This window comes from Carcharodon carcharias, chromosome 28 (assembly GCF_017639515.1).
Source record: "Carcharodon carcharias isolate sCarCar2 chromosome 28, sCarCar2.pri, whole genome shotgun sequence".
Lineage (NCBI taxonomy): Eukaryota > Metazoa > Chordata > Chondrichthyes > Lamniformes > Lamnidae > Carcharodon > Carcharodon carcharias.
In genome coordinates this window covers 24082708-24094899 of record NC_054494.1, presented here as the reverse complement: position 1 = coordinate 24094899, position 12192 = coordinate 24082708, and the positions used below count along the sequence as shown (strand labels likewise).

The 12192-nt window shown below is 39.7% G+C and overlaps 1 protein-coding gene across 4 annotated transcripts in view; it reads left to right on the top strand.

Moving 5' to 3' along the window:
• Nucleotides 1-12192, top strand: part of kcnma1a (potassium large conductance calcium-activated channel, subfamily M, alpha member 1a) — a 770607-nt gene that overhangs the window by 689384 nt on the left and 69031 nt on the right. For all 4 annotated transcript variants that reach the window (XM_041176516.1, XM_041176514.1, XM_041176513.1 and 1 more), the window contains exon 23: nt 5433-5546. In XM_041176516.1, coding sequence (XP_041032450.1) covers nt 5433-5546 — 114 coding nt within the window. The remainder of the gene's footprint in view (nt 1-5432; nt 5547-12192) is intronic.

Sequence of the window (12192 nt, the reverse complement as noted above, 5' to 3'; positions counted from 1 at the left end):
TCTACGGTGATTAAAGCATGTGAGCTGATAATATGTTTAGTACCTTTATGCACATACCTGGGTTCATTGTAACAACTAATTCTTCAGATCTTTTATTGTTGTTCCTTTTTAGGACATTTCAATTCTCCTTTTGAACTGAAGATCCAAATTTCAATGAAAATAGCAATAGTTTCATTATCAACACTCACCACCTTTGCGTGTGGGATCTTAACATGTTGTGCCTGCTTGCTTTGGTGGAATTTGGTCATTTTCCACCTATAACTTGTTTGTCTCCTATGGCAAAATATCCTCTTCCTGTAACTATTTTTCAGCTGATTTACTCTACCTTACTATTTGTCCTCTCTATCTCACACTCCCTTTAGCTTTTGCACACTTCTTTTCACTGTTCCTATTTCTTCTTTTCCCTCTTTACCTTTCATTCTGTAACAAACACAGGCTGACAAAAGTAAATCCCAACGGTTTTGCTGACCCAGTTTAGAATTGACATGGCACAATTGTGAATTTGTAGCAAAAATTTTTTTTTTGTCTTGTTCCTGGCTGTTTTCCCAACATTTCACACTGACCCATCAGGTTTTTCCATAAGATGTTAGTTCAAAGGTCTGCAGTCACATTGCCAAGTCTGTTAGAATATCTGAAATATTCTCATCTTGTCAAAAAATAGCCAATTCTGTGTTGAGTAACAATTTATATTTCATGTGATTTTGTTTTCTAATTGCCATTTTATTATATCAAAATCTGTAAACTATTTCAAATGAGCACATGGTACAGTAACCTAGTGGCTGCGGTATTGGACTAGTAACCCAGAAGGTGAGAGTTTAAAATCTCAGCACATCACCTTGGGAAATGGATTTCAATCAATTGTGGGCTGGCACCAGAAAATGACCATGAAAGCTGCCTGATTAAATTGGTTTGTTAATGTCCTTCAGTGAATAAAACCTGCCACCACTTCCAGCATGGCTGCCCTGTGGCTCCAAATCTACATGATGTGGTAGACTCTTGGGGTTAGATTTTCTGTCTTCTGCCAAAGCATCAATCAGTTGTTGTGGATGAGCCACCCATTATAGAAGCTGTCTGATTGTTATTTCCACTAATTTCAAAGAAAATTAAATTTGAGTAGTTTCTATAGCCTTGACTCAGTAAAAGCTATCTTGCCTCTCAGTTCGCTGGTCCTAGGTTGAAGGTCCATTCCAGAAACTTGAGCACTTAATCCAGGCAGACACTTCAGTGCAGAGCGAGTGCTGCACCATTGGAGGTGCCATCTTCAGATGAATCAACATATTGAGGCCCTGTCTGCTGTATAGGATGTAAAAGATCCAATGGTACTATTCCATGATACTATTTGAAGAATTATGTTGTATCGCCAAACTTTATGGTCACTTTGCATCAGATAGCGCACAATGCGAACAGCAATTCCCTCTTAATGTGAAATGTAATGGAAAGGTTTCTGAAAGTAAACAAGGGAAGAAAGTGGTTATGGTTTTCTTCTACATTACTCCTCCTTCAAATCTTGCTTCCATGCTAAAACGTGTTCACAAAAAAATTACTCAGACAAAATATCCATTTTAAGGTTTTCATGAGAAACTATTTGCAGAGGCTGCATGTTTGGACTTTGAAGATATAAAACAGATTGTTTGGAACAATGTGAATTCCTTGCAGCAGTTTGTTGCCTTGGCATTTTGGTATGCGTAATATAATTTGCGTTGTTCTGCAACATCAAAATGTTCTTAATAGCTTTTTACAAGTACAAAGTGTTTTGTGTGTATATATTTCATCACCCATATATATCCTTCATCTCCACACTAAAATGGGAGTTACAAAAAGGCACAAACCAGATGAGATCCAGTCCCATGTTTCTCCCTATGATTACCATCAAGGAAACATAGGAATTCCCAAGACATAGACACCAGAGTTGTAATAGGAAAAGCTCCTCCACTGAATGAATCAGATAAGGAGTATGTAGATGAACAAGGTGCATATCACACAGGGACTTGAGACCAATGCCAATCCCCAACCTCAATCCTCATCCCTCTACTCTTTCAACAAAGTAGGTGCAATAACATAGAAGTTGTTGTCAACACATTTTTATGCAGCACAACTGAAGTGGGCTTTTCTCTTGGTTCTGCCAAAAACTCTTCATTGGAGAGATTTTACCTCATAAAAGAATTGATCTGAGCCAATATTTAATTGGGGAAAACATTGTTTTTATTGTGAATGCAAATGTTAAACATACTTTTAGTTGGTTTTACAACACTTGTCCCTTTCAGTAGCTGGTGCTTTTCATCTTTGTGAGTGTGAGATGCTTTAATGAAGTGAGGAGTCAACAAAGGCTAAACTAGTCCCCAATAGATTATAGATTGCTTCATACTGAACGTAGAGCCGCTCAGCTGAATAATGGCTACATTACCATTTGATAGTCTGTTCTGGCAGCATGTCTGCTGGTCTGTATTTCAATCACCTGTACTTAAATCAGCATTAATATATATTTACTTCATGTATATTCTGCAATACCTGAGGTGTCCTGAAAGCATCTTCCATGATCCAGATTTGTCAAAACCACTTTGGATCATACTACCTGAAATATAAACTTGTACATTAAGATGACAAATCCTTTGCCCCGCCCCCTCACACCTCCCATTCTTTGTACATGTAGAACTACTTTAACATCAAAAGCTGAAATAACCGCTGGTGTAGTTATTACTGTAGCTGCTCAGGGGAGCTATTCAGATGCTTCATTTATTGAAGCTTAATAGATAAAAAAGCCAAATTGGGTCTCATGATAAAAGCCTAATCAAGTTATAATCTGCATAATTTTCACATAAGCTTTGATGTGAAATTTACATAATTTATGTTGCAAGAGATACTAATGCGATATTAACAAGTATTTAATCCAGTCATTGAGTTTTATTTATCATGATGTTCACTGATTGTTCTTCAGTTTGACAATTGTTTTGGTTCACTATCTGCTGAGCATCATACAATCATTACCATCTTAAAATATGTCAGTTGGTATCTTGATTTGTGTTCCCCGTAAAAGTATCCTTAGATAATCTGGGATGCCTGTCACCGATCCTACAGAGGCACACTGTCAGTTTCCTTTTTTATTATTTCCATATTAGCTCTCATGCACAACTACAGTAACTAAAAGTCTCAAACAACATGGGAGTTGTAATGTCTGAACAGTGTAGTACATAGTATAAGACAGCATCTTCTACAGGAATCCTCTGTGGGCTAAAGCGTTAAAAATAATAAATGGTTAGACTTCTCTCAAGTAGGCCTGAAGAATAATAATACAAATATAGTCCTGTGTGCCATGACTCTTCCATACTTTCCAACAACACAAATACATGTACCATTTTACATCTGCATGGAGGCTGTACTGAATTATTCTAATGGCAACAAGAATTTTAAGTGTGCTTTGGACAAACTGTGAAATGTTAGTTTTGATATGAAGCAGAAGAGCTGTGTAAGCATTAGCATGTATGTGTTTTTTTTTCATTGAGTCCTGGATTTTCTGGAGACTTTAAAAATCCCTCATTTGTTAATGTGAATCTGTCAGCATTCAGAACTCAAAGTAACTTCATTTTTTTATTGAGACAGGAAAGGAATTAAACAGAGAACAATTGTTTGAAATAAGGCAGTGGGTGAAAGGTAATAGCAATCAAGTTTCGATCTGCTAAAGCTATTTGATTCTTTTTTAAAAAATCACATTTCATTTTGTTCTGGTTTAGTGATTTAAATTGTTTTGTTTCCAGGTATTTTGACCTCCTCATTCACTCACTCTTCCTTTGTGTATTATTCTCCTGTAGTTACAGGCAATTTGTATATGTTGAGCTTTTCAAGCGGCACTGAGCTCTAACATATAGAGAACAAAACTGCAGCCAAGAAATTTGCATGAAAACAATAAAGGCCCTTGCTTTCTTTTTGTTATTATAATCCTGAAAGATACATTACAGGTCCCCTTCAACAACAACTGTTAACACAAGTTATTTAAAAAGACAAAATCTTGAATAAATGTAACACTTTGATTGACTTAACTGAACCCGATCATCTCTGGAGAAGCTTCACCCTCAGCATTCCATTGAATATTATTCTGCTTTTAAGCCGAAGCTTTTTCAAAACATGAAGTATGTCATTAATATCTAAGGAAGATTTCCATTTGAAAAGAGCAATTTCAGGTTGCATTACTTAAAACAATTGGAAGAATGTGTTTTTAAAACTCTGAGATTTTTTTAAAAAGATAACAATTCAAAAACCAGCAGCTTGGGTTTTATTGTGTCAGCATTAACTAATGGCCTGGAGCCCTCTCAAAAAAACCTGAAGTCTATGTATTATGTATACAGCATTACTGGCTTTAGGTGTTGACTTGTCAACATGGAAGATGAAAAATGTCAAGTTCCATGACTTCAAAGAAATGGCATGTTTATGAGGGGGGAGGTTTAGGATTCTGAATGTTAACATTTCTGATAAAAAGGGTTTTATGTTCACTATGTAGTACCCAAATGGAGAACATGTAAAATTAATATCTGCAACATGATGGGAAACTGTAAATACTAAATAAGTATCAAGTGACCTTTATAGATGAAATTATTTCAGGTTGCTGCTAGTGGGCTTGTCTGGTGAAACATTAATGTGAGCACCAAACTAAAAATGAGTTGAGAATAAAAGCTTACAGCATGGAGTTTCTGATCTACCAAGATTAGAAAGGAGGGGAGGAACTCTTTAAGAGAAGGTACAGAAGCTGATTTTTACTGTTCTTCACGTATTCCCAAATTGAGGAATGTCTGATCGGTTGATGTTATCACTTCAATTAGAATTTTTAACAATTTTGGGGGGGTTTTATTTGGCTTTAAAGCACATGTCATTTCTCTGAACTTAAGATGTTGACAGCTTCCTTTGTACTGTAGCCCTTCACTATAACACTCCCTTCGGGAGCCATACAAATATCATGTTTCAGTGGTGGGACTCTAGCAACTCAGGGAGTTTGTGTATACTTTATTTATCAGCAACGCATGTTGTATCAAGAACTGTGGCACATCAGAGAGCTTTATAATGAGAGCTTACTATAGTATTTTACTCCTCAGTTTCTCAATTTCAAGCTGATCTTTTTGTAGATGGAGTGCAGATAAAGTTACATTTTGACAACTGAGCTAACATTATACATGTGCTGTTTAATTATGGTTTTCTACAAAAAAAATTAAAAATTTGCATTTTCACATGTACTACTTAATCAAACTTGCATGACTAGAGGTCAGTTTCTCTTAACAAAGAAGATTTTCCTGCACTGAAATGCCTCAACAGAGTGACTATCAGAAGATCAGGTGACTCGGGTCACATACTCGAGCAAGAATGCACCTGGTTTTTCTTTTTCTAAATAAAGCAGCTAAGTGTCCTAGATGTAGATTTTCTGACTTAATTATTTCTTCACTGTCCAGGATTCACACCTCCGGGAATGGACAGAACTTCGCCAGACAACAGTCCAGTCCATGGTCTAGTCCGACAGACCTCTGTCACCACCGGGGCCAATATCCCAATGATGACTGAGCTAGGTAAGAGGGTCAATTTCCTCCTCGTAGCTATGTTTTTTTAAAACCATTAATCAGGTACGAGGTGTGTATTAGTCATGTTGTCGTGTCAGTCACTTGACATATTTGCTATTTGTCACAAGCCAACAACGGCTGCCTCAAGTAAAGTGTTTAAGATTAGGTTTCATGGACTCCTTCCTTGGCTGGTACTTGCAAACATAAATTCTGCCCAAGGGAAATACACCAGGATAGCCACACACATACCCTGTCTATAGATGATTGGCACCCCATCTGCCACCTTAAAACATTTACCTTTTTCACCACCAGAGCAGTGTGGCTCCAGTGTGTACCATATATAAGATGCATTGCAGGAACTCGCCAGGGCTTCTTTGACGGCACCTTCCCTGCAACCTCTACCACCTGGGATGAGGTCAATAGGTGCTTGGGAACACCACCAGCAACGAGTTCATCTCCCAAGTTACACATCATTCTGACTTGTAAATATATTGCCATTCCTTCATCGATGCTGTGTAGAAATCCTGGAGCTCCTTACTTAACAGAACTCTAGGTGTACCTTCTCTACTCAGACTGCAACAGCTTATGAAGGTGGTTAACAATCACTTTCTCAGGGGCATTTAGGGATTTTGACCCAGCATCGATGAAGGAATGGTGAAATATTTCCAAGTCAGCGTGATGTGTGACTTGGAGAGGAACTTCTTGTTGGTTTCCATGCTCCTGTTGCCCTTAGCTTTGGTGGTAAAGGTCATGGGTTTGGAAGGTGCTGTCAGAGATACGTTGGGCAAAAAATGCTGGCCTTACCGGCAACACTCACGTCATATGGATGATTTAAAAGAAAGCTGATTAATAGCAAGAAAGATCGATCCTTGATTTTTACTTCTGCCTGGTACAATAAATGACATTAGACAATAGAATAAATTTTTGGAATTGAAGCTCCCCGCTTGATGGAAGCAAGGATTTAAAAAAATGGCATTCTAATTTTCTGGTAATAAGTTTTAATTTCACCTCACAACAGAACTTAGCAATGTAGCTCTAAAATCATATGGTGTAAAAAAGGTAGTTATTTATATCTCAATATTCTTAATGCCTGAGTTGAGAATGTTTCCTAAAACCTAATAACAATGGTTTCATTAAAAAGTGTAGCATACAGTGCTATTCTAGTTAAGACAAGAGCTGGAAGCTGTAGATTCTCGGGTCAAATGTAATAGAAGTGCAAGACTGAAACCTTGGGGACTGCAGCACAGACATGTTGGTCAATGGTTGGCATTCCCACTGACGACTATTCTAGCTAATTGTTCAATGATATGGACAGAATTCAGATCCATTGTGCTCAAGGGCTTCTGCTGTAATGTTTATGTACAGATTGTTGCAACCTGACTGATTAAAGGTCAAAAGACGACTGTTTGCTTCTTAAGGAAATCCATATTACTTTTGAACGTTATTGAAGACATAACCAGCCCAGTCAGCACTGCCTCCTCTCCCCTAATGGCATGTGGGTAAATGTAGGAAGTGGTACTGAGTCATTGGACCTTGATGGTCCCAGGTTCGACTCTTGCCAATTTCTATTCTTCCCCTCGCCAAGGGATTCTATGGACAACTGCAACCACCCAAACTGGGATTAGCCAATTCAGCATAGGCTTACGAGCGATCCTTAGTCACTACGCCTCAATAACCTGTCACGCATTTACCTTTTACAAATCAGGTTGGAAATTGCAGTGCCGACTAAATGTAGTTCTACTCTCAATAATGTTGTGTATTTAAATGGATTTTGTTGAACCTGAAGAACAGTCATTTTTCTAACTTAGTCAGTGTGACTACAGCATCTGTCAATTGTTTACTGATATTCCAATGGCCCTCATCTTGTGGTCAGTGGGGAAGCAAGAGTGCTTACCACTGATCTCAAGAAAGCTGCCAACAAAGGGCTGGTTACCTCTGTGTGGGATTTTGCCCTTTTCCAATGACCATTTAAATCTGACTTCAATTCAAAGGGATGTCTTGACATGCAGCAGCAGAATAGGGAAACCAATTCAACTGGAACAGTTGATTCCAGTTGCCAGTTGGAAATTGAACCAATTGGCAACGGTTGATGCCAGTTGTTGCCAGCCAATCACAAGCATAACCAACCATACGCAACCAATCACATTGAAGTATTCACACAACAAACCAGGAAGGTAAAACAACTGAATCCCTTCAGTTCTAATTTAAATTTTTAGATAGTGAAATAAATTATGATTGCATCAAGATAGAGGCTAAAATAAAAATAAACAAATTTTCGAAAACAGATAAATATTTTGTTTTATAAAACATGTGGCATTTTTATCATGGATAAATGTGACATTTCATCACATAAAATTTGTGTTTCAGGGCCAGTGAGGACGTTTAGAAGTAATAATGAAGTTAGTATGCCACTAAAAGCCTAGTTACACCTCATTCAACAAGGTGTAACATTTTAGCAAGGTGTAACTTTTCAACAAGGTACAATTTTTTCAAGAGTTTTTAAAGAGAGCGAACAGTGCAAGTGGATGTTCTACTGCAAAAATAACATATATATTTATATAGTGCCTTTAACAACTTATATTTATATAATGCCTTTAACACGATAAAACACTCCAAGATGCTTCATAGGAGTATTATTTTAAAAATGACATTGAGCCAAATTAAGAAATATTAAGCCAGATGACCAAATTCTTGCTCAAAGAGGTAAACGGGCAGGGAGCTTTAAGAAGGTTTAAGTCCAGGGTTTAGGGCCTAGGCAACTGAAAGTATGGCCACACATGGTGGAGCGAGTGAAATAGGGGATGTTCAAGAGGCCATAATTAAATGAGAACAGATATGTCGAAGGGTTGTGGGGCTGGAGGGGTTACAGAGATAGGGTGAGGCAAGCACAAGGAAGGATGGAACATCAAGCGTCATGCTCAGTACAAACATGAGGATATTAGATATTATGGACTTTAAGATCATGATTTTTGAAAGAGGCCACAACATATGTTAAGATGGCTGCAACTTAATATGTGACCACAGGCATTTAAACTGTGGTCAGTATTTGATTCTGCAGCCAATATTTAGTTAAACATGGACCTGAATAAGGGTACTTCGCAGGCACCTGTGAAGTTCACATATCTCATTGTTTAAGGATGATCCAGCATTTGAGGAATATGGGATCTCTGGATTGTTGATCTCCGAGTACCATATTTGAAGAAAGAAGAATATTTGAGCTCAAGTTGGGACAGACATAAGAACGAATGACCGTTGTCGACTGTCATTGTATGGTGGTCGTTTGGATCCCAAAAGTGTTAACCCTGCAGTCATATGACTGAAACTGACTTTCAGGGACTGTAGTTAAAATACCTGAACAATGCAAATCCGGCAGAGAAACATCTGAAACAGCTGAACCATCCAAGTCTGCTAATGCAGCCAGAGTACTGTATTTGTCCCTTTTCCAAGTCCTCCTGAAAACCAATCTCCTGGCTATTTGTCTACAAGAGGTTGCACAGCTTTGTTTCTAAAAGATTTTTACTCCATCTAAAGTATTAACTTAACAACGAAGACACCAGGGCTGCACTGACATAGAGACTTAACGAATAATTCCATTATTATATTTACGGCTTTAACTTCATCTGTATCTAATCCTTGTAAGTGTGACAGTGTGAATGAGATGAGTGATTGAGACGGCACATTTTAAACATCCGGGGCAAGTGTGTGATAATAAATAACCCTCTTTATTTTTAAAATCAGAAAAATTACTCTGCTGGGAAGGAAATACACACACCTTACATGTAAACATCCTGACTACGGACTGGAAGAGACCACAACTACAGGAGCAAGTCCCAGGGATTTTCCTGATTGTGTAGTGACCCGATCCTAAGCCAGATAGGCAAACTTAAATGAGAAGAAACCAGCACCAGAACCATCTGCATGAGCCAGAGGTCAAGTTAGCTGAAACCTTCTGAAATAACTGAAATCGTCAGCCTACCGCTCTTGAACTTGAGGGGCATTAAAGTGGTATCACCAGACCCGTCTGAAGAGAGAGGCATGTAGTTGGAGTCCCTAATTAAAGCTAAACAGGTAGATCCCAATTTAAAGCCCATAGCACAGACTGCCTTTGCTGAGGAGAAGCTGCCAGATCCCTGAGCACTATTACTTGCATGATGGGGTGGAAATGTGGAAGTGGAGACCCCTTAGGAGGCTTGCAAATGAGGAATGGACAGTGCTCCACCAAATTGTAGTACCCCCCGGATATCGTAAAGAAATCTTACAAATTGCCCATGCTATTCTGCTGGCTGGACATGTGGTTGCCCGCAAAACCTTAGCCCACATAAGCGGGTGCATTTTTTGGCCTCACCTCTGGTCCAATGTGGCAGCATATTGCAAAACCTGTCACGCTTGTCAGGTTGCAGGGAAACCTCAGGCCACCATTAAACCAGCCTTTCTCAATCCCATACCAGCATTTGGTGAACCTTTTAACTGAATCCTGATAGATTATGTGGGGCTGTACCTAAAACTAGGACAGGCTATGAGTACCACCTCCACCATAATGGACCTGGCCACCCAATTCCCTGAGACCGTTCCCCTCAGAAAGATCACAGCCAAAGCCACGATCAAAGGACTGACCCAGTTATTTACCTAGTAAACCTGCCAAAATAGATCCAGTCAAATCAGGGGACAAATTTAATGCCTTGTATGTTTCAGGAGGTTGTTCACAGCCAAAGAATAACACAGCTGAAATCATCAGCCCACCACCCTTGAACCCAAGGGGCATTAGAGTGGTATCACCAGACCCTAAAAACTATGATTTGGACCTAGTGCTTAGAATACCCTCGTGCCGGGGATAAAGGCTTAGGCTTCTTGTAGTTTGCCACAAGGGTCTCCCCTAATGAGTCCAGAGGCTTCTGTCCATTTGAATTAAATTACGGACATGAGGTGCAGGGCCCTCTGAAACAAAAGGAAAGCTTCAGTATGTGCCCACGTTCTGGAAACGACTTATCAATGCCTGTGCTGTGGCCAAGTAACATTTAAAAGCTTTGCAGCAAGTCATGCTTACTCCAAGGGAACCCAACTTTGCAAATGACACCGGGCTGTAGACATGGCACGGATGTGTGTGCAGATAAATAAGCAAAATAATAGCCAGTAATATAAAAGAAGATTTCAAGAGGTTTTTTTTAGATATATAAAGGGTAAGAGAGAGGCAAAAGTGGACATTGAGCCGCTGGAAAATGACGCTGGAAAAGTAGTAGTGGGGAACAAAGAAATGGCGGAGGAACTGAATAGATACTTTGTGTCAGTCTTCACGGTGGAAGACACGAGTAACATCCCCAAAGTTCAAAAGAGTTGGGGGGCAGAGGTGAGTATGGTGGCCATTACCAAGGAGAAGCTGCTAGGAAAACTGAAAGGTGTGAAGGTGGATAAATCACCTGGACCAGATGGATTACACCCCAGAGTTCTGAAGGAAATAGCTGAGGAGATATTGGAAGCGTTAGTGGCGATCTTTCAGGAATCACTGGAGTCAGGGAAGATCCCAGAGGACTGGAAAATCACTAATGTAACCCCCCCTGTTTAAGAAGGGAGTGAGGCAAAAGACGGAAAATTACAGGCCGATTAGCCTGACCTCGGTCGTTGGTAAGATTTTAGAGTCCATTATTAAGGATGAGATTTCAGAATACTTGGAAGTCCTTGGTAAAATAGGGTAAAGTCAGCATGGATTCATCAAAGGGAGGTCATGCCTGACAAATCTGTTAGAATTCTTTGAGGAGGTAACGAGTAGGTTAGACAAAGGAGAGCCAATGGATGTTATCTCCTTGGACTTCCAGCAGGCCTTTGACAAGGTGCCGCACAGGAGGCTGCTCAGTAAGATAAGAGCCCATGGTGTTAGAGGAGAATGGACAAAGAAGTGGCAGATGGAATACAACGTGGGCAAGTGTGAGGTCATGCACTTTGGTAGGAAGAATAGAGGCATAGACTATTTTCTAAGTGGGGAGAGAATTCAGAAATCTGGAGTGCAAAGGGACTTGGGAGTCCTAGTCCAGGATTCTCTTCAGGTTAATCTGCAGGTTGAGTCGGTATTTAGGAAGGCAAATGCAATGTTGGCATTTATTTTGAGAGGACTAGAATATAAAAAGGGATGTGCTGCTGAGGCTTTATAAGGCTCTGGTCAGACCACATTTAGAATATGTGAGCAATTTTGGGCCCCGTATCTCAGGAAGGATGTGCTGGCCCTGGGGAGGGTCTAGAGGAGGTTCACGAGAACGATCCCAGGAATGAAAGGCTTAACATAAGAGGAACGTTTGAGGACTCTGGGTCTATACTTTATGGAGTTTCGAAGGATGAGGGGGGATCTGATTGAAACTTACAGAATACTGAAAGGCCTGGATAGAGTGGACGTGAGGAAAATGTTTCCATTAGTAGGAGAGACTAGGACCCGAGGGCACAGCCTCAGAGTAAAGGGAAGACCTTTTGGAACAGAGATGAGGAGAAACTTCTTTAGCCAGCGAGTGGTGAATCTGTGGAATTCATTGCCACAGAAGGCTGTGGAGGCCAGGTCATTTAGTGTATTTAAGACCGAGATAGATAGGTTCTTGATTGGTAAGGGGATCAAAGGTTATGGGGAGAAGGCGGGAGAATGGCATTGAGAAACCTATCAGCCATAATTGAATGG